Source organism: Coturnix japonica, chromosome 1, assembly GCF_054131305.1.
Source record: "Coturnix japonica strain WE chromosome 1, WE-NBRP24, whole genome shotgun sequence".
Classification (NCBI taxonomy): domain Eukaryota; kingdom Metazoa; phylum Chordata; class Aves; order Galliformes; family Phasianidae; genus Coturnix; species Coturnix japonica.
In genome coordinates this window covers 68,847,777-68,871,351 of record NC_140663.1, presented here as the reverse complement: position 1 = coordinate 68,871,351, position 23,575 = coordinate 68,847,777, and the positions used below count along the sequence as shown (strand labels likewise).

At 39.8% G+C, this 23,575-nt stretch overlaps 1 protein-coding gene across 8 annotated transcripts in view; it reads right to left on the bottom strand.

The window, feature by feature from the left end:
- Window positions 1-471: 471 nt before the first annotated feature.
- KIAA0930 (KIAA0930 ortholog) overlaps window positions 472-23,575 on the bottom strand; it is a 58,927-nt gene continuing 35,823 nt past the window's right edge. For 2 of the 8 annotated variants that reach the window (XM_085543768.1, XM_015870402.3), the window contains 8 exons: window positions 17,718-17,825; window positions 16,367-16,444; window positions 14,059-14,160; window positions 13,411-13,551; window positions 11,427-11,621; window positions 9,207-9,369; window positions 7,754-7,909; window positions 472-5,276 (listed from right to left, as the gene is read on the bottom strand). In XM_085543768.1, the coding sequence (XP_085399894.1) occupies window positions 5,236-5,276; window positions 7,754-7,909; window positions 9,207-9,369; window positions 11,427-11,621; window positions 13,411-13,551; window positions 14,059-14,160; window positions 16,367-16,444; window positions 17,718-17,825 (984 nt within the window). In that variant the 3' untranslated portion in view covers window positions 472-5,235. Of the gene's footprint in view, window positions 5,277-7,753; window positions 7,910-9,206; window positions 9,370-11,426; window positions 11,622-12,117; window positions 12,220-13,410; window positions 13,552-14,058; window positions 14,161-16,366; window positions 16,445-17,717; window positions 17,826-23,575 lie in introns of all 8 variants that reach the window. The other 6 variants (XM_085543777.1, XM_015870413.3, XM_085543808.1 and 3 more) reach the window with 4 other exon arrangements.

The window sequence follows — 23,575 nt, the reverse complement described above, 5'->3', positions numbered from 1 at the left end:
TCTTCCTATATTTATCACGAAGAAATCCCTGTAGCTTCTCAATATTACACTCTAGTCAAGCCTAAACACTTATGGCTACCTAGCTTAGTTAGAAGAAAACAACTCTTTAGAAGGGCTGATTTTCTGTCGCTTGGTTTTGGATTGTTTGGGTTGTTGTTTTTTTTTGTTGTTTGTTTGTTTCATTTTGCTTTTATTTCAAGTGTCAGCATCTAATGGAAAACTCAGACTTTTAAGACAGATGCGGGAGTGCAGTGACTTGAACCCTTTTTCCCTTCATACAACGTGATTCAGCAAGCAGAGCCAAGTTAGGCCTTGCCCAAATTGGAACAAAAATGGAGAGTAAATAGGCTTTTCTCATGAGTGTCTATTTGGCAATACTTATTACAAGGGCCACAGAGTGCCACCATTAAGGAATACATTCAAGCTCAAAAATCACCAGGTATGGTTGAGAGAAAACACTTAGAGTTTGCAGTCATTTAAGAGGTCTGTTTATTGGCTGCAGGGTCCAACACCTTCTTTGCTGCTGCCATATTCAAAATCAACTCAATTTTTGGTGCACAGAGGTTCTCCTTGCACTTTGTTTCAAGGGCTCAATACAGTACCAGCATGATTTCCAACCCAGCATCTTTTAATCAACACTGATGATCAATGAGGCAAAAAACAAACCATGCAACTTATGTTTGTTCAATAAAATTAAGCTGAGAGTATTTATATATATATACATATACACACACATACACACACACAGAATGTTCAACACTGTAGCCTTCTTGCAGTCTTGACCAAGCATCCAAACACCTATGCTCAGATGTAATATTGTTTGGTGTAAAAGCTACTTATTTAAAAATGCCTTCCACTGGCTTCTACTGCACCTATTTTTGATACCATATTTTTGCTACACACCGGCACCATACACTTTCAGTCATATCACACAGAACAAGGTAAGGCATTCACAGACATCCAATTGCTCTGACCTCAAGACTTCCATTTTCCAGAGCTTTCAGCCATGACCTCTGAAAACCTAACGGGAAGGGTGCAACTGTAGGAGATGGAGAGTTCTTCCAAGAACTATCAACTTATTTCTTTCTTAAACCTCATTGAAACAACAGGACTTAGGCACTTCTAAAGATTTCACATCTTTCATAAGGGGAAGCTTTAGACTACAGGGTGAGCAACCATCTGGGAAGTAAAACATTCGTGATTGGCAAGCAGCAGCCCAACAGCCTAACCATGTAGATTCTATGCAGACTCCATATACAGAGTTCTATAGAGAACCTCAGTGACCAGCAGAGGACTCTGCACATGAGGGTCTGCCAGAAGAAATGTTTGCAAAACCAAGGACCCAAGAGTTAAATTAAAACACGGTCAAATAATACACTTCAGGCAAAACATTGTACTCTGAAAAAAATCACTTTCAAACAACTCTCTTTTCAGGATAGCACATTGTGCCCAGAAATGGAAAACCAAGTAACATGGATTAAAATCCCAACATGCTCGAGCCTTGTAAACAATGAAGACTGATAGAGCAAAAAAAAGAAGGAACACAAACCAACACAGACTGAATTTGCCAAGACAGCTGAAAGATTTGTTGAATTCCTAGAAATGGCTTCTTTTCAAAGGAGACTTGGATCCCATCCTGCACTGGCTGGCACTAAGAGAATATGATTTTACATACACTGTGGTCTCTAAGGCAAAGCAATAATCTGCTAATACAAAACAAGTAATTTAAGAGCTTTCTGTACAAATCAAATGCTTTCTACATGCTGAATTTATGAGTGAAAAATCCGTGCAGGCTGAAGAAACATACAGCCTTGTATATTGTCAGACAACAAATGCAACACAGGTGAAGAAAGTCAGTTGATGCAGTAAGCCTCAGGTCCCCAGAGGGAGTGAATGGGCAGGATAAGGGAAACTAACTTAGTATTGAGGGAGAATGATATTCTGTAAATAAAAACGATTCTGCAAAGCAACCCAAATTTGTTAATGGTGCTGCCTTCTCAGATAGAGCTGTTGCCAAGCATCAACATGAATCTAATGAAAACCACCACACTCCAACAGTCAGGACATCAACACCCATACACTGCTGCAGTCCTTAGAGCATGCACAACATTCCAGTCCATTTCTCAGCAATTTAAATGGCCATCAGAGGCTCAAATCTATTGGTTTACTGCTTTAGAGCATAGAATTTAACCCATCCCTCCCCTTTCCAAATTAAAAAGGGTGAGAGGTTTCTAACTAACATTCCCTTTTCTTTTTTGGTATAGTGCAATAGCAAGCTAAAGGCCCAGCTGTGCTACCCTGACTCGGACAGAAGTTATGTCATCTTCCCTGTCAGTTTGTCTGTACGAGGATAATACATTACAATTTTTTTAGGGATTACTTAAAAGCAAAATAAAATACACATTTTCTCCCCTATCACCTGATCACAACATAAGGAAATTCATCACATACAAGAACTCTAAGTCAGTTGCTTAGAGTGAATAGTTGAGAACAGAGAAAATCTAATTTGCTCCCAAAAGTACCAGACATTCAATAGACTTTTTGTTTACCAGCAATATCCATCTGGGCATACCTGTAGCCCTTTTGTACTTAAAAAAAGTGTGAGTCTTCTATGCATATACTGCACATCTGCTAGCAGGATAAAATACATCAATTAATTCTTCTACAGGACTTTCACATTCAGCCCTTCAAAAACCATACATCAGATTCATCCACATACACATAACAAAGCAGACAATACTTCTTGCTTAGCAGACTTGAGGTTTGCACTGTCCTTTCTATAACGTTGCCCTTCTGCTACTTCAGAATCTTTCCCTATTTGCTCAAAAACCTTACACAAGTTCTGCTCAGGTCTTTCAGACCACATGACATGAAGCTGTCTGAACTTAACACACTGGTATCCAAATGCATTACAAGTTACTTTTGTCGAGGCTGTACTCGCGTACCTACCATTCGGGTTCCAGGGTTCATTGTTTCTGTTTAACCAAACTGTTATCAATTGTCAGTAGCAGTACAAATATTTAACCCACCCTCCCTTCCCTCTCTAGTGACTGATGAAAGAAAACAGCACCACTTTCCCATTCCAATATGAAAATGCAGAACATGGAACACCTTCAGAGGCTTCTGAGTAGGACAGGTCTACAAGCTGAAGACTTCTCGGCATGGCTAAAGGGAGAGAGAGTACTTGCACTGACTGGCTTTAGGTGCACTGCCAGGGATCTCAAGCAAGCACCTGGGCTGCCTATGAAGTTCCCTGAGAGAACATTTCAGTTGCTCTTTCAGGAGTCCACCTTTCTGGTAAGATGGCCCAGATACCTCACCTGCAGGCTTCAAGTTAAGACTGTGTGAACAGCCTCACATGAAGCGTACTCTCCTACAGAGCAAAACTCAGTCTGCAACATGCAAAGCGGCCGTGCTGGCAATGACAAAGTGAACTTTTTTTTTTTTTTTCTCTCTCTAATGCTGTCATAAAACATCTGTAGCAAGCAGAAAGTGCTCAGACGTCCCTGTTATGCACTCAGGCTGCCTGTTTCAGAAATGCCATCACTCAGCACAAAGGTGACTACTCCCAGGCCTAGCCTCAAACAAGAAAAGACCTTACCACACTGGATTCATCATGTTGGGCTGCATGACAGTTAACCTATCTGTTAATGCTGTAGTGAAGCTATTCCCATGGAACTTGGTCTGAGGAAAAAAAGCAGAAAGTCCTATCTGAGAGGTTAAGTCATCAGATGCTATTGAGAAAATATCACAGCACTTTGGGAAAGGCTGAGTTTGAGGGAGACAAAAGGTGCAGGCTCAGAGCACACATCATATTGGTAAGTATGGCACCAGCATTAGAGTTCGGGTGCTCAGCATCTGAAAAGTGACAAAAATGGCACCTTCACTCTCTATGGATCTTTGTGCGTATATCAGAGTGCCTCATGCTACCCCACACTTTGCTTCACCAGTTAGGCAGCTAAAAACAAAGTGAGCCATGGCTAGCTCCCACATTGCTGCAGGGAATCCAGCTGCAGTAGACTCAACAACTCATCATTTAGACTTCATGTGTCAAGGACAGCAGTTGTGTTGTTTTGAGAAAGCTGCACTTTACCTGTAAACATAAGGCATTTTTCCTGAGAGCTCCTGGCACAACTTCCAAACCTCCCCACTATGACATTTTTAGTCACTTTTCAGAGCAGGATCACATTTAAGCCTTCTGCCTTGAAAGAAAACTCCCTGTGCTTCGGCGTGTAACAACAGTATAGCAGAATGTGACCAGGAAATGAAGAATCTGGGAAAGCTGCCCAGACATTAATCAGCTCACATGCCCTCCTTGGCCACAAACACTACCACAAGGACAACTTTTCATACTATGGTCCAGTGCATGAAGAAGGATGATGGTTATCAATAAGATTTTAAGTTTCTGGAGTCCACGTGAATTTTCCAGTTTTTCTACTTTAGCTTCCAACTTGCATGGACTCAGCTAAAAGAGATAAGCAGCATTAGTAGTGGATATGAACCTCAGCTTTACTATATAGCAGCACATTTTAGCCTTCTTTTCCCTGGCTCAGTTTCTTCACCAGTTCTTGAGGATGAAAATGTTCTTTGGTAGATACAGGAATTTTTCAGCAGAGTTCTCCTGTCCTAACACTGGCACATGAACGAATGGGAACATCTTAAGCCTCTTTCAATCTCTGGCCTAACCCACTGCACATAACCAAACGGCAATGTGTTTTCATAGCATCTTTTCCCTTTTCCTCCCTCAACAGGAATTCATCTTATCCCTTCAGTCTCAACACATACACACGCTCACACACACAAAGCCAATCCAACGAGGAGAGTATGGGCGAGAGTCAATGGAACAACGTTCATTAGTACATCGTTATGAAATTGTTTCTTTCAAAGAATATAAAGTTTAACACATTCTGTACATGTTGTTGGTTTCTCAGTTATAAAGTAAACCCAGTAATAAACTGTTCATAAAGCAATGACACAATTCAGACACAGCCCCTTCTTTTGTTTTGTTGAAAGTCCTCTTCCAGTCGGAAACACTCAAGTGATGTACTGCGAGTATGCATATGGTGTATGACAGCAGAGGAAGGAAGAAAGAGGCACTTTTGATCGGCTGGTATTCTTTGACTTCCCTTTTTCTGCGGAGGTTTATGTTCCTGACACTAGATGGTAGTGTTAGCACAGAAAACTGCTGAGGTTAGGCACTTGGCAACAAGGCTCCAAAGCTGTGCCCGCTCTCTGCTATGTCATCAGAATTGGTTTCTGCCGCACTTCCAGGATATCTGGGGAAGGGAGAGAAACAAACAGAAACAGCACATTTAGGAGGCTCCTGGAAGTAGCAACCACACAAGCAATTTTGGACTGCAGCATACACCCCTAATTACACCACTAATGGAGATCAAAACACAACTAGCATGAAATTTTGCCTATAAATGAAGCCTGAACTAATTGCTCCCTGCCTGAAAGATGCTAAGCTATCCCATCACACAGACATGATACCTGACCTATCATTTACAGTGGTACGAAACAACGTGTCCAGACACAGAGAAAGTGGCAGTCTTCCAAAGGAAAAAAAAGTTGAAACATGAAAGGATATGCCAATGTTTGGTTTTTTCCTTCTTGAAGAGAGAAATGCACTATCCTCAAAAATGAAGAAAATTTTTGGCTCTGACGATGCGCGTACAAGCAATTTAATAGTTTCATCTATTTTATAGGTTGAAGTCTACATTCCTGCACTCTAAAGGCCTTGGGTTGCTTAGCACGTAGGGAGAGAAATTCTTAATGAGGATCAGTTCTTAATGGAATTTTTTTTTTTATTTCTTCTCAGCTGAAATCAATTCCTACCCTATATGCAGTGAAATGGCAAATAAGGTAGAAGCATCTCTTTAAGTATAGTTTTTTACCTTATCAGCTAGTTTTCTTTCTCTGTAGAGAACCATTATACTTTTGCAACAGAGTTTGACATCTCTGCCTACAAATGAAGACTGTAGCTATTACTACCACACTAGCATAGTACAATTCATGACATTAGTAGCACACCCATGCTTTCTTCCCATCTCTTTTATCAGATGATTATTCTGTTTAACAACAGATTACCAAGTTCTTTCCTTTTAGTTACTTTTCAGGAACAGTCTGGAAATAACCACTGTGTAATATGTTTGTCCTCTTTCTAGCCCCAGACAAGAAAAAGCAGGCACTGATCAAAAGTGACCCAGTGAATGGCAAGAGAAAGAGAAAAATTAAATTCACAGATGAAGTTAGAAGGCTCTTCAAAGGTTAGTGACAGGACTTTGAACTGCTCTATGATCATAACGTTATTGCAGGGGGTGCCAACTTAATTCAAATCCAGAGTTTAGAGTTAGGTATCTCAGGCAAAACCACTGCTAATTTCTATCTGCATCAAACTTCCTCTGTATCTGAGATAGTCTATGTATACTTTCAGAAAGAAGGCATTTCAGGGCTTCACTCACAATGCATGAAGAGAGTGGACAGCAGCACTAATAACATACAGATGCAAGAAACTACTGCTGTATTTGTAGTGGTATTTACAGAGAAGAGAATGCTTATGAAAATTGAGAAAGCAATAGTATTTAAGCATCCCAGAGTCCTAGGAAGTCCCTCATGCTGCAAGCTATATCCCAGAGATGCTAGCATGCCTGCTGATTGCTAGAGTTTAAACAGATTAGTAGTTTTCCTTGGTTCACCTGTAATTTCAGACATACAAGGATTATTTGGGGAAAAAACTGAAACCTCATTATCTGCCTTCAGGTTGAAAAATACAATTTATTGTGATACTGTAGTCACAGAATTATAGAATAGCTTAGATTGGATAGGACCTTAAAGATCACGGAGCTCCAACCCTCCCACTGTAGGCAGGGCTGCCACCCACCAGCTCAGGCTGCCCAGGGCCCTAACCAAACTGGCCTTGACCACTTCCCTTGCCCTTTGTTAATGTGGCCTTCCTCTAGACCTGCTCCACCAGCTCTGCATCCTTCTTGTGTTTGGGGGTCCCAGGCCTGGATGTAGCACTCCAGACAGGACTTCATGAGGGCAGACAATCATCTCCCTTGCCCTCCTGGCCTATCCCTCTTCTGATCAAGCCCAGGGTACAGCTGGCCTGGGTTGCAAGTATACCCTGAAAATCCAGCTAAACAAACACATACTTGAATATCATCAATATAGAAATTTTCAGAGCTAGACCATCAACTCAGGACCAGTTGTTCATGGTGTTACACAAAAATCACTTAGTTCAGTCAAACAAACTGGGCACCTAAGAGACTTACAGACAGTGTGGATTCTTGGATCAATCCAAGAAACTCATTTAGAAAACAAATCTAGGACTCAGTATTGGCAGAGGAGGTCTCTAAATTGCAAAGCTACCTTTCCATAGCTCTCTCAGTCACATATCTCTGCTACATACGTCTATTGCTCAGTGGACAGTTACACAAAGAATTACATTGAACTTTATATTTCAGCACTATATATTTATATGTAGCCACTAACATTCCTCTGGAAGTAAAATCTACCAGCTTGTTTGAACCCTCACAAATGAAAACCAGCTCAAAGCCTGAGAACAGTTGACACCATTCTGCTTGTTTACATTGATTTGCTGCTACAGTCAGCAAATAGGGTTTGTGAAGTTACATTTCCTTTCAGAGAAAAGCTTGTTCCTCTATCTTAATAGCAAAATCCCACAACACAGGGGCAATCTGGGAGAACCAATTAACTCTGTTTATAGGTAACATATCTTCAAATTCACCTGTTAAAATTCGATGCAATGGCAAAGTGATGTAAGTTAAGTGTGCATAGAGAAGGAAGTTTTCATCTGTTCTGTTCAGTTTCAGCCATGAGCCCACCAGAGACCGTCCTGTCCCAGATAAGGAACGTGACCTCAGATTTGTTGCATTGTGCAGATCTGTAAAGGTAGATGACAGCACATTTTAAAGTGATTGCACTTTCACTGTAAGACTCAATGAAAGCTTCTGAAAGTCAAAGAAAAAGGAAACCCAACTATTCACCTTCTAGAGATCACACATGCATGTCACTTATTTTTAAATGAGTGAGAGTGTGCCAATACAGAATTCACTATTTACGCTGAAGATAATGAACTATAGCAACAGCTGGCAGCAGTGGTAAACCATCATCCACTAATAGGCCAGCAAGAAGAGGGAGGAGAGGGAATCAAGAAACTGCTCAAGCAAAATCCTACTCCAGCCCTCCTTTGTATATAAAATAGAAGACCCTTACAACAAAGTAGCTACTCACATTGAAGTGTAACAGAAAGAAAATCTGAAAGTCTGATCCAAGCTCTGAGATTCACAATCACTCGCTTAAAAATAGGTTCTGATTAATCAGAAGCCCTAGCAAAGTAAAAAGCGGCAGCTACTCTGGCAATGCACATAACAACATAGGATTAGAAAATCCTGATTTCCTTCCCTGTAAATATGTACAGCCAAACATTCTATTCCCTCTACCCATATATTAGAACTGCATCAACAGCACCATGGTGATCAGGTCAGAATGACCTAACTCTGGTAGCTATAATAGGATCAATTCACCTGCTGTGTCATGCTTGTACACAGCAAAAGCAAGTGAAGTCTCTCGGGCTGTTCCTGCCTACAACAGGTCTGTTTGTACTGGAGTCAGGTCTGCAAGCATCACTGGCCAGATCCAGATCAAGAATACTACTGACATTCAGACAAGCCAGTTTTTATCCACCAACAAGGCCAAGACACAGCAGAATTTCCCTACAATAATGCTAAAGGAATAGAAAATGAAAATAATAAGAACGTTCATCATTACGATCAAGTATGCTAGGATCAGACAGTATACTGAGCAGGCACCATCACCACTAATGGAAAGCTGCTGCATAAGAGCTCTGAACACCAGCCTATCTTCTGCAGCCTTCAGGAGAAATAAACTGGGACAGCGGGACTCCATCTGGGGAAGCTGCTCTTCCCATCATAGTACTTAGTAGCCGATCCACACTGTAGCCTTTGTATAATTAAACATGGAGACAAATTGGTCTCCAGCCTCCAAATAGATGCTAAACCCGTGAACCCAGTTTCAGAGTGGCACCAGCATCAGCCTTTTTGAGGAGCTATGCTTTTCATGCTGCAAACCTTTTGCAAAATCCAGCATTGTGATCCCTTTCCACAGATGTGTTTCCCCTTCCCTCTGAAAGTCTGTTTAGTTGATGTTATTTCTCTCACCTCCACCATCATCATCTCTGAAGAACTCCTCACTGTCATTTGCTGAGTGGGATTTTTTCATCTCAGCAATTCGATTTCGGGGCACTTTTCTCTTAAGAGATGGGGAGAAAAAGGACGGCCGGTTGTTGCGTTCTGGGGTTGGTGGGGTGCTGAAAGACGTGAGCTGAAACAGAACAGAAGAAACAATGGAAAAATTTTGTTTACATCTTATTAGAAGCATAGAACTTTTTAGTCTGAAACGTGCCACAACGAGTCACATTTAAAACTCAATCACAGCTGGCATCTAACTGCAAGTTTTAGCGTAGTGGACAGAGAATGTCAACTGCAGAGTCACCTCAGCTTCAAGATGCCCCAAGAACATCAATCTTATTTTTGCATGTTGATATGCAGAAGACTAAAGCTCGGAACGTACACGGTGGACACAAAACTGTGCATCATCATTTCTTTGGTAAGCACAAGGTAGTTGTTCCCCAGGTTAAAGGGGAACATATAAAGGGATGCCACATGAAATCACTGTAAATGTCGCCATCTGTGAAGCAGGGTCACAGGGAAATTACCTAACCCAAGAACATGACACAAAAGCCAAATCAACGTTCAACTTTATGTATATTATTTCTGTATAGTAATAACTTCTCTCATCTCAGCCTTCCTTTCTCACACTGTTGATTTAACAATCCCATAATGTTTCCTAAAATGAGACCTGACACTGCTTATATCTGTCCTTGCAAATATGGAGGGAGGTGATATACAACTGAGAATGACAGCCAAACCATATCAGTGTTGCACTGAAGAAGCCCTCTGTTATCCACATACTAAAAAAAAAAAAAAAAGAACAAAAAAAAGAGGCATTCTATCACTCAAATGATCCTCCCATAAGTGCACTTGTTCTCTAATCTATGCTTGTCTCAATTTCTTTTTAATTCCACAGCCATTTCTTATCACACCTGGAGGTTAAACCAGAAACAAAGGGCCATTAAAACCATTAGCAAAGAGCAACAATGACAGATCAACAGAGACACTGGAAGCCTGATAGCTAAAAGCTCAGGAAGTCCCACCAGGCATGGTTTCTTCAGGCTGTATCTCTACAGTACAGAGCACACACATTCAATTAATGAGCTCAGTGCTGACTGCTTATTTGGGCTTTTAAGAGTCCTGAAGTCACACTCTTCCATGGATACCTCTGGAAGCAGTTCTGTGGGTCTATCAACTACTCACTTAGTGATGTTACATAGGAATCAGTAATCACACTGCCTGGGTCAGGACACACCTGTACAGATATTTTAAAGGCACACTGTCCAATCCCCATTTACTAGGTGAAATGTTGTAACTAAAAACAACACCTAGGATTGATTAAGGGCCAAATCAACATCTCTGGACTTACTCAATTGGTATTTTACTGAGTTTGCATTAGAATTAAGCACATGCATAATTACAGTTCTGCATCTAGATGTATAGTCTTTGCTTTAATATTTTCATCTTCCCACTGCTGGCAAAATCTCTCCATAAGACTCCTCAGAAACTACCTGTGAGGTTTAGTAAGAAAGCTACACCATATGCAAATTGCATGTTTTTTGGTAAACACCACCACGTACAGAAATGGAATCTATTAACTTTCATAGAAAATAGGCAGAACCATCATTTTCCCTGGCATAAACACTGCTGTTGTTTCAACAAAACACTCCTCCAGAAATATGAATCACGCATTCTTCTCTGTATTCAGTATTTGCTCACAGGAAACTGTGACTAGAATCCAACTGCGTATGGGGAGCGTATAAACAGGAGGGAGAACAACTGTTTACATGAATTGACAGTGATAGGACAAGAGGGAATGGTTTTTAAACTAAGACATGAGAGATTTAGGTTAGATACCAGGAAGAAGTTTTTCACACAGAGGGTGGTGACGCACTGGAACAGGTTGCCCAAGGAGGTTGTGGATGCCCCATCCCTGGTAAAAAATCAAGGCCAGGCTGGATGTGGCTCTGGGCAGCCTGGTCTGGTGGTTGGTGACCCTGCACATAGTGGGGAGATTGGAACTACACCATCTTTGAGGTCCTTTTCAACCCATGCCATTCTATAATTCTGTGATATATTGAATATATTCAAAATACACACATGCAAAACTAAGTTCAGAACCATGATGTCGATTAATTCCAGCTTCAGTCCATCCACTGACTTTGAAGTAAAACATACTCATGCTTAAAGTTAGATCAGTCCACTTACTCTCTCATGCACTGGGGAGTCTGGATTTGAATCTTCTTCTGTTCCATATGGTGAAGTGTCGCCAGTAGGAACTCTACTCACTGCCATCTCTGCATGTCCTTTCCCTTGGGGCCCTTTCATCCGAACAAACTCCATGTTGTTGTATTTATAAAAGCCAAAGGACATCCTTTGTGCCATCTTTGCCGCAACACTAACCTACATGGCACCAAGACAGGAAAGAAATACATGCAATTTCATTTCCAGATATAAAATACAATATTCTCTGAAAATAGTTATTTAAGTAAAAACACTGCGAATAATGGTTATTATCTTGATTCTTAGGAAGCATTTTACGCCTCAATAAGAAGTGAATTCTAAAGGGAAAGCAACTTTACAGATAAGAGAATATTGGCTCAGAGAAGAATCAACTCCTTCAGCTATCCAAAAAGCAGAGTTATCCAATGACACACTGAGATAAAAAGTCTTTTACCCAAACCCACCCATCATGGCACATTGGAGCACAGGCAGGCACATGCACAGCCCCTCACAGGTGTGCAGGGATGTTTGCTTGAGTCAAAATACTATAGACACAACTAAAATTGAGCAGAATGGGACTATGTGCCTACCTTTTGGGAAGCACAATTCGGACATCTTTATATTCACATTGTCAAGCCCAAAGCGTAAAGACAGAGTCCTGATGCAAAATTAACACCCGGACCACAACATCACTTGCCACAAAACCCTGACAGCTTTTGAACTCATGGCAGAAAGAAGGGCTCGGTTTCCACTCAACACTACTGAACTGAAAACCGAACTGAGAAATGGAAAAGAGAACAGAATGATATGAAAATGATCAAGGTTTTGTCAAGTGAAATAAGAAGGACTTATCCACACGCTTCAGTTGTTTAATCATAACTTTCAACACTTTAACACCTTGAAGAGCCAAGTTTGTTCATAATGTATCAATCCATACTGCACTAAGAATTAAAGCAGGCAACTAACACACAAGTAACCTTCAAAAGTACACATAGCTTACTACTGCTCTCTTTTGACAAGACAAAGAAGTCAGACTTTTAAGATTTGCCTTCAGCTGCAATCAAATATTAAAACAAACCATTCTATTTTTCATCTAATAAAACTGCAGTATGGTTAAGCAGGACATTCCTTAGCTATAACATGATACTAACACATCAATTGTTGCCTCTCTACTGCAAGACTTTCTTCTTATTTAGTCTTTAGAGGTTCTGCATTCTCACCTGCTGGTAACTTCAGACAGTAGGATGATGGCACAAGAGAGAAAACTTTACTTTCACATTCTTTGGAAGATGAGCTACAAAACTACTCTCATTCCAAATGGGATAAAGAGAAACTGTTCAGGATCTCTATTGAAAAGGGGAGCGAAGGAGTTTACTGTCACAGTAGGTACTGATTGGCTTTATTTTCTTTTAATCCTTCAGTGCTGTCTTCACAGCAAATTTTTGGTGAAGTTGATTGGCTCTTGCCACCTCTCAACTTAACTTCAAAGTACTGAATTTGAAGCTGGAAGTGATGGCATTTCACGTTCCTATCTGAAAACAATGAAGAAGTCTTTTGCAGCTGTGAAACTCAGTGTAGTGTCTTCTGTACTTGTGTACAGAAACATTTCACATATAACAGATAGCAGAGCTTAAGATCTCCCTGCAAAACATGCCTTCTCAGAGGTAAGTAGAAAAATCCACGAGCTTTCAGAAAAATAAAAGGGACCCCAGAACTTTGTTATTCAAGTCTATTCTGGTGTCACATCCTGCCATGCTTATCAGCTTTACTCCTTTTGTCAAACAGAAAACTAATATATAGTGACCTGAGAAACCTCAGATGTTTGAGACAAAAAGCACCAACAGCTTTCAATGCCAAATAGGATAAACTATGATGCAGATGACCTAACAGGACAAAAAACCAACAGTCTCAATACCAAAACTGTGATTAGCATCATTGCTACAAGACACTGCTGTTCAGAGCACCTTACCCTGTTGTCATAGACCTTCTTGAGTGCTTCATAGCGTATGGATCCCTGGAAAATCACACCCTGGAAAGTGTTGCTTTTGTCACTGGCTACCAGCTCCACACAGACCATTTCTCCTTCTCCCACAGTCATGTCACTGAAAACCTGCAAGATGAGAGAAAAAAAGACTTAAAGGAAAAGAGCGGCTGTCAAAGTACAAATACCTTCAGATTCCCTCTCCCTATGCCTAATGCAGAATCAATGTCAATGGGAAAATGCAAGGAATCTGCAGGCTCCTTCCTTGCCTTTCCAAAGATCATAGACTCTAGACAGTGCCCACTGCATATCATAAATTAGGATAGGCATCTCTTAAAATCATCCCCTCTTGCTTCAGTCCTTCATAAAGACCTACAGTAAATTCAGCTCTAAATCCAGATTTCAGACAGAGTAAAGAATTAGAAAGATCACATATGTGTGTGTATATATATATGTATATATATGTGTGTATATATATATATATATATATATATAAAAAATCACCATGACTTACACAAGAAGTTTCTTGGGATACAGCTTGAACAGCCAAAAATATTGGTTCAGAAGTGCTAGAAAACAACTACTTTGGATACAAGACTAGTATAAGACAAAACCCTGCTGCAGCAAGGAACTCACCTCTTCAAAACTGTCAATCATGAAGAATATGTTGGGATAGCTGATCTTTGACTCTTCTCCTTTGCTATCCATTGGGTGTTTGCTGGGAGATGCAAACACTTGCTGAGAAAGATATTGAAAAAGAAAATTACATCTTCTCAGTTAAATGTTTCCAGGAATGGGCACACCAAACACAAGGCAAACCATGCCAAAACACCGCAGTCAACGCTCCTCAGTCAGCCAACACCTGCACTTAAGCTGGACACCCTGCAAGCAAAGCTCATCTTACAATAATGATAGAACCTTCCACTCATGAATTCTTGAGTTTTCATGTATAAACAATCTATTAATTCATGGTAGATGCTTCTGTATGCATCTGACCTCTCATCAACCTATGGTATTGCTTTTCATTAACAGAAAGCTATCCTGAGTTGTCTATATGTTACTGCAGTCTGCTGTAACGTAAGAGCACGTTACAGCAGAGAGTTACTGTGGAGCTGCTGACCTAACACTGTTTGTACAACAAATGTTGTTGTTTGCTCACTTTCACAGTAAGATCAGTATTACTCAGTAATGAGACATGAAGCTCTCAAGAAGACAAGAAGTTGATTTCTCACCATCACCTTCCACTTGTTTCTTTCCCTAGCCATTGTGCTTCCTGTAGCAGTCATCCCCCCTCTGAAGCAACTCCTCATCCTCTTGGTTTATTTCTCTCCAAAACTAGCAACACTTAAGAATATCATGGCTTTAGATTTTAGCAGCCCAACAGGACTGCAAACAGCTAAAGAGAGGAATTCATAGCTTTCTTTGTAGCTTTCTTTGCTTTCACTTCTGTTTACAAAGCTTTGAATTAAAAGAAACATACCAAGTAGCATATCTACTGTATGAACATGGTAGCACACATCACAGCAGTACAGCAGGTCATCCTCCTAAGCAGGGCCTTTTCATACTCAATGTCTATCTGCACATTAGCAGGATAGCATACGTTTTATAAATCAGCAGCAATCAGAGCTGTAGGATAGATCTTAAAAAGTTGATTCATGCATTTTTCAATGAAATGTCCTAATGGAAGTATACTTTCTACAGTACATAGATTTGCCCTTTTTCCTCTCTCCATACAACAGCTTCATAATATTAGGATGTGCAGGTGAATTTTAACAAGTTCCTAGTTTCTCCTAGATAAGAAGAGAAAGTAAAATTCATAAGCAGCCTCACATCATAAACTGCGAGAAATGAGGAACAGAAAAACCTCATTCTTCCACAGAACATTGCCCAAGTGCTTTGGGCAGGCCTTCTATTCTCATCTTCCTAGCTTTCAAAGGCACGCTCAATATTTACAGAACTCTTTCTCAAAAGAATTTTGCTGAAGTTAACTCAGAGTGATATTTGGACTTGTGCACAGCAGAAACAGCAATGAGAAATAAAAGACTTGTTGTCAGTGTTGTAACGTGGTGCCTTAACAGCACCAGGAGGGATTTTTGTGCCCAACATGCAAATTATAAATACAATAACCAGCAGTGCTCATTTTATTTGTAGGAAAAGATTAGAAATAGAAAGAATAGAATTCACTGAAGTAAAGCTGCTTAAAGAATTTTAAAACACTGACTTATTTTAGCTGAAGTCACACAACCAGCAGAGACTAAAAAAAGTTGAAATCTCTGAGACAGTTTATGCAACAGGAGCCCTTTAGAGTAGAATTTCTGTTAAACAGGAAAAGGTATTGCAAGAACTGCTGAAAAATGGGTGACGAAGTCTAGGGTTTCTTATTCTTCATGCTTATCATTCAGTCTCCACCCCTGTGTGAAATGCTGGATTAAACGTATGCTGCACACATCAGTGATAAACGTTCTCTGCAGGCTGATGGAAGGAATAAGCGATTTAAGGAAGAAAATAAGAACTGTGTAAAAACAATAAAAAGATAAGATGCCAATCACTAAATTGTTTACCATTTAATATTGCTGCAATACAGATGTATCCTGCAGGTTTCTTATAACTCACGTCTTGTACAAACTGGGCTTAACCTCTGATTTCACCCTAACAGTCATACTCCTCTCAACTCACTCTTCTCAAACACATCAAGCAAAGATGTAAGTCTTGAGAGCGCAGAGAGGTCTTTATTGCTTTTTGAGAGAGGCTATAAAGCACATTTAGATCCCACATTTAGCTGACTGGCAGGATGTGTCAGCAGGCAGACCTGAGCTGTTTCACAAGGGTGAAGCTGTGACAGAGCACAGCATGAAAACTGCTGTGCTGGTGTTGATACAGTTTTTAGAATCAGTTAATACCGGATGCCAACCTCTTATCCACAGTAAGAATAGGGTAATCTCACCTGAGATTTCTTTTTGTGAATGTGAATATCTCCTCCATCGGAGCGTGTGCACACAGCGCATGTCACCACATAATCCAGCTAAAACAAGGACACCAGACAGAGAAATGAAGTTCTAAAGTCAGAAAAATAAAATGCACACAGCAGAACACGTTCCATCTTCATCTCTTTCAGCTCCCCGACTAAGCAGTAGAATGTTTGGGTACTGCTATTCCCTTCACTATCCTGACACACCTACAGTTTTCTTGATAATAAAAAGACACAAATCTGTGGGCTAACTCAGCAATACTGAAAAAATCTTCTATGGAGATGCTTGCTGGAGTGGACAACCTATGGGTAAAGAATCATCTGTCAGTATTTAACACCAAGCCTACTGGTCAAGTAGAGAACAAGCATGACGCACAGAACACTCTACAGTAGAAATGGAAAATATATTCCCTCCTTTCAAAAAGGGGATAATAAAAACAACAACCAACACAAGTGAAAAATGAGAGAGATCAGAATGCATTAATGCAGCCTGCCAAAAAAAACAACCCCAAAACACTTAGAAGTTGCATGCGTAACAGCTCTGGACAGCAGTGTACTGCTATAGCAGCATCTCCAAATTCTGACTGTAGAATTAAAACAGATTCTGGTTTAAACCAACACCAAATCCATACAGAAACCACTCCTTGCAGGGAATTTCTGCAATTTGAGTTTGTGGAGGAAGGAGAGAGAATAAAACATTTATTCTCCAGGATGTGCGCAATGAGCCAGCAGCCTCATTTTAAAATCATAATCAACAAAACTTTTCAGAGATCTGGAATGATTCCAATAGCATTCGCCTTTTCAAAGCACCAACATAACACACAGTAACTGAACAACAAGAGTTAATTAAGAAAAAATAGGATGTGCTAGTTTCATCTTTCCACCAACAGAAAGAAAAGGTTTCATATAGCTCTGAAGTATAAAGCAGAAAAATCCCATTGCATTTCCATTGAGTAGTTTCCTCTCTTGGCTCTACAGTGAACTAACAAAATTGCTGCCAGCCTAATGGTCTTGTTCACGCTCAAAAACTATTATACTTGACAAAGCCTTCCATTTTGCAGAGCTTTCAGGTAATAATATTCAGCTCAGCTTTACTGAATATATTTAAAGGTTTTGAAGAAAGCTCTTATGCCTCTACTGGAAAATAACAACTATTCCTGGTTTTGTTCATTCAGACTAACAAAAGAAAAAAACATGTTTTGCTTCCATTTTCCAGAGAAGTTCAAATCATCCCAATGCTAGAGAGGAAAGTGGACAGACTAAAGCTTTCCCTTAAACCTTTCCACCACGAACAACATGTGAAAATTAAAGTAAGCACCACTGTTACCTTCTGTAGAATGAGGTTCAAGTAGACACTCTCCTCCCAGTCAATGTCAGGATCTCCCAGCCCAGGAAGCTTCTTAGAATCTCTTCGATAGACTTCAACTTCAACCTGCTAAGAAAAAAATACTTTGAAAAATACCATCCAAAGGTACCAGATGCACATTTAATATTGACTCCAGAAATGACACATTGCCAATGAAGGTGCCAGCATGTTTTTGTGAGGATCAGATTTTGCTGACCAAGACTTTTCATGGAAGCAATGCTTCATTTATTCCCTATGTGTGGGTATGTTTTAGCAAAAGTGAAATCAAGTTTGCTACCCATATGCTGACAGGCATTTCTCTTAACATAATCCCTTGGAACCAGACACTTTAGATGAATGCACACATTCGTCCATCTGGTAGCTGTTCAGAGAAAAATAACATGCAGCAGGAACTGGAACTCAAAGCCATCATATCAGCAATGAGAAACCTTCATCCCAAGGAACCTACAAAAGCTCTGTGAAAAATCCCACGAAGGCAGAACGTCATCAGAGATAAAAAAGCAAACACAACAAATCTGCATGTCACTGTGGAGGCAGAAGGAAAGAACTGAGCTTGTTCCCAAGTGGAGTGGGATACTCCAGGATGAAGTTCACTAATTAATCCCTCAGAAAGCACATTTTGGTTACCCTCCTACACTTTTCACACTGACAGTACTAGATAGACCAGTACTTACATATGAGATTTTCACGTACTGAAAAAAGAGGTAAATAATAATAAAAAAAAAAAAAAAGCCCCAAAAATTCCAGAAAGTAGAAGCAATTCTTCACATGCTGACAAACAGAAGCAGCTGAAATAACAAAAACGTGACTTATTGCACACAGTTAAACAGAAGTCCAGTGTATCACCAACAGCCTTGTCTCTGAAATGGTGCATAAAACAAAACAGAGAGACGGGTAACACTTTGACATAAAAGCTATATAGTATCTTGATATACCTAGAAGAGTATTTCTTCCTCTTTGAGAAATATTTTTAGTTAACATTTCTTACACATCTGTTAAGACACCAGGAATACGCTGACTAGGTAACACAGACAAACTATATAATACCACCATGCAGATGCCATGAAAGCTGAATGTGTAATGTTGTTAATATTTTTTTGCCTTACAAGTATCTTCTAAATGTTATGTTATTTGGTTTTTATTTCCAAAGCTCCTATCAGTTTTTTCACTAGTAACATAATTGCACAGATTGAGTTACTGTGAAAACTGAAGAAAAAGCCGTGAGGAGCTGAGGGCAATAATCTCATCAAAACTCATCTCCAAATAAACTAAGGTGATATTTGCACTTTCGTGCCTAGCAGCACAGAAATGTTATATTCACGGGATGCCAGAAATATCTTGTGAGACAAAGTTGGGCTGTCTGGAAAGGAAAGGAGGATTGGATGAAGGCAAGCGTAATTGAGCATAACTCAACAATTAAAGGGTAAAAGTCCAGGTACAGTTAACAACAGGTCAAGGGAGATAAAGTACACAGCAGACACCCCATTTCACCTCCATGTCTACAAAGCCTTTATTTTAACCCAGGCAGAATCATATCTTCATGATGAAGACCAAATCTCTCTCTACAGAAACTGACCACTAATGTTCTCTACTCATAAAATTAATTCATGCACCACCAGGGAGAAGTAGATCAGAGACATTTGACCACAGCTTTCTCACATAACACCATTCTCATCCTGTGATGGATAATGACAGGCAACAGCCTCTCTCTAATCACCTGTGACTTCTTTTTTCCCCCAAGCTGGGGAGATGGTGTTTCCCCACTCATTTAGCATCTGACCCCCAAGCAGCACAGCTTCTGAGACAGGGCACTGTAGCTCACAGTAAATCCCTTCCACAGGTGCTTAGCACTTGGGCTTCACTGTAATGCAATGGGAACCTTATTAGGTAAGATTAATCAAATCTCTTTTTTCTTTTTCTTTTTTTTTTTTTTTTTGGCAGACAATAAACCACACGGGTCACAGACATATGACACCACCTAGGACATGGGCAGTCTCTTCCACAGCTCACAAATTAACTTCAGCTCCTTCTTTTGCCACAGTGCCAGAAGGTAACAGCGGCCACTTGATTCAAGCTTGTTAATTTATTTCCCATAACATCAATTTGTATGATATGATCCCAATGCTACTGGCACGTTGGAAGGATGACTGGAGTTGAACCCACTTGCAGTGATTTGTTCAGCATCAGCCACTATGAAAGGAGACATTCAAAACAAATAAACCAATCATTTTAAGAGAAGTAAAAAAGAAAACGATGAAGAACTTCAAACACAGACCCTCAGTGTTTCACACACACTGTTAGCCATTGTTTAAAATCAGCTATCTAAATTCCTTGGCAGGTTGATCTAATTTGTTCAGTTCCCTAAGCAATTCACTCACACGCTTGTATACTTTCTTCCTGGTACTACGCAGCAGCAGTGTACATGCCAAACATGCAAAATAAAAGCAGAACCACCCAAACAGTCCCATTTTTCTGTAAGGTTACTTATGTGCAAAAGAATTGCAGTTATTCTACCTCAAATAACTGCATAAACGACTATCTCTCAATTGGCACTAAAAGATTTCTTAATTTAATGAGAAAATCTGAAAAGCAGAAGGTAAGTACTAATCTTTTGTATTTAGGCAAACCATTTTAAGTGACAGTAGTGCTTCTAGAAGACATTGAAAGGGATTGAGAGTATGGTAAACAGAAGATCAACAAGTTGACTATTCTGACCTTTAAGAGTTCAAACAAACAGTAGAGATGTCAAAATCTCAACAGGTTCTCAGTGATAGAAACCATTACTGGAGTTTTGGTAAATTGGTGTTGCCAGTGCTGAGCACAGTGCTCCATGACTGAAGAGGAACATTTACCTTACAGAAGCATTGCCTTAGATTTACATAAAAGCTACATGGCAAATGTGAACCTTTGTTTTGTGTTTGTTTGATTTAATATACATATTTATAATGTGTAAATGAATGTATGTATGGATAAACATAGTGTATACATATAAAATCTATGGGGGTGTTTACACATGCTCAGTGAATCACATGCTTCTCAGCTAAAAATATGTAACTTCATTTGAATTAAAAACTACTACCCCTTTTCCATTCCCTGGTTCTTCTCATGCCTGTTTCTGCTACATTAAGAAGCTCTTTAATACTCAATATATGTGTGTGTGTATATATATATATGTATATATATATATATATATATATATATATTGTTTGCATGAAGAAATGTACATGGTTTAAATTTGTCATTCACCTTTCATATAGAGTAGAATTCCTTTAGGAGTTCTCTATGCCTCCCACAGTTGGGCAACTTCAAATGGTGTCTTTTTCCACTCTCGGTATTTCACCAGTAATTGAGTTTCCCGGTGCTGGTACAGCACTGGTACTTTCACTCGCACTACTCCACTGTTAACACACATCAAGCCCACTGTTTTTCTCCACAGCAGCTCCACGATCTCATGCTTAATTACTTATGCTTCAAGACTTGTGCATTCTTCTCAGAGCCTGCATGCACTCCTGGCACTGAAGTACTGACCTACATTAGTAACAAAGAGTTCCATACTTCTCAGGGAGCATATTGTGCAGGGATAGCCCTGCCGTCACTAATACATGCACCACCAATCTGTGTCATCTACAAATCTGCATCTGCTCTGGTGCTACCATCCCAGTCAGTAACCCCTGTTGATCCTCTTCACCAATATCTCCACTTGGTACCCCCCAACTTAACTTCACATTTTGCCAGAATCCTCCCATTGCCCCATTTCTTTGTCAACACTGGCAAATTCTTGCACATTTCTTACACACTTGCCAAGCTATGGTCCATCTCTAGGATTTCATGCAATCATGTCTAGGATTTCACACAATTACTGTGACTATGCTGCTGTGACATCAGAGGCACTGGAGAGAGCCTGGAAGGGCCATCAGGAGGTTACTGCAGCAGGGAACCTGCAGCATTACTGGAACTGCTGGAAGTGGTAATCTGCATAAAAGAACATTTCAAGTGAGAAGGGACAAAGTATCTACTACAGTTTTAATCACTGAAACATGCCTTTCTGAGATGTAATACAGACTGGATATGTTTGCAGAACTCAAGTAACAGAGAATCACAGATCTTACCCTGGAAACCAATATGACACTCGCATTAGTTATACACTTATTTAGACAGCTGAAGCATTTCTTCATAAAGCCCAGGAAACCCATCTGAACACCATAATAGCTTTAAAACCTTTGTGATAAACTGGATGCTTTTCCCCACCATGCCCACGTACTTCCCAAATAATGGAATGCTATAACATTTAGACACGCTTCCCTTACCCTTCAACTCAGGACAGAATGACTTCTACATAGCTGCTAATGCATTAGAGCTATTTGCAAAAACTTGTGTGAATTGATCACCACCTCATGAGCACAGCTTAGCTCATAAGCCTCTGAAAAACTCCTGAAAGGTGTCTAATCAAAATCAATACAAGCTGTTAGCTGGGCAGCAGGAGAAGAATGGTTTACAGGAAACACTATTTTGTTGGTATTAAGAAGCCATCTCTAAAATAAAACAACAAATAGATTCTTGTCCTTTTTTAAATGAAATCCAATGGGATTACAGGCTTATCTAGTAGTAGCACCTCTTTTGATGAATTTTATGTTTTTCTAAATGCACTGACTACAGGAGCTTACATCCTTCCCTCCCATGCCTCAGATTCCTCCCTTCTCACTCTACACAGTCCCTAGTTTGTTCTGCTCTCTCCTTACGCTTTAATTCACCATAACTGTGATAGAAGACAACAAAATTTTTCACTTAGCAGAATGAAAGATCCCTAAAAAGAAAAGATCAGCTAAAATGAACAAGCATGTTGAAATAACTTGAAATACTTAATACAGCACAGAAGAGTCACTATAGCAAGGCAGTTTATGGCAGTTAATGGATGTGAGGGAGACAGAATTTGCTGCTCTAGGAGCTGCTTATTAGAACCAATTGGTCAGGCAGCAAAAACAAGCTTTGGGGTGCCAACAGCCATCTTTAGCTCCTTCCACCGCAAAAAGCAATTTGTTTCTCCCCAACTTTAGCAAATATATCAATTCTCACTACCACTGCTTCAATGTGTATCCAAAAACATATATAGCTTTGGACTTCTGCATCATCTCCATGACTAACTTCACCAAGGCTATCACAGATATTTTTATCATTGATATTTATCATTGGTACAAATAGACTTTGGAGACAGCTGTAATAAGCTACTTGAATGAATTTTAAAAAGGCATTGAGAGCGAAATCCAAGCACAACTCCTCATAGAAGTTAATGATTCTATGCTATAAGAAAATGCTGAGGGCCTCCATGAGAATTTTTAATTTTACTTCCATTCTATCTCTGAAGCACTTCAAATCCCAGTAAACTTGTTCTTAACTGTTTTAACCAAGAGAGCAAAACACACACATGCATCTTTTAAATAATAATCTTCTGAAAGCTAAAGATGTTAGAGCCTTAACTCTGAAACAGCATCATAAAAAGTTTCAAGCTAAATGTAACTTACTGGTGACGGGAAGAGAAATGGTTTATATTGATTTCTGTATCTAAAAAGAAGCAAACAACACAACAACAATCTATAAGCTGCAAGTCTCTCTACAAAGCACCCTACCCCATTTCATGGTATTTTTACTGTAGGTATCATGACTGAAATTAGCAGATATTAGGTGGTAAATTCAGCCTGAGTCAAAGCTCAGTACCAGGAAAGGGTTTGTGTGCAGTGATTTCTGTTCATCCTGCTCTTAGAAAGGTGGTAGCATGCCAAAATCTTGCAACAGCTCTGGCCCTAGCAACTCTTCCAGCTCCT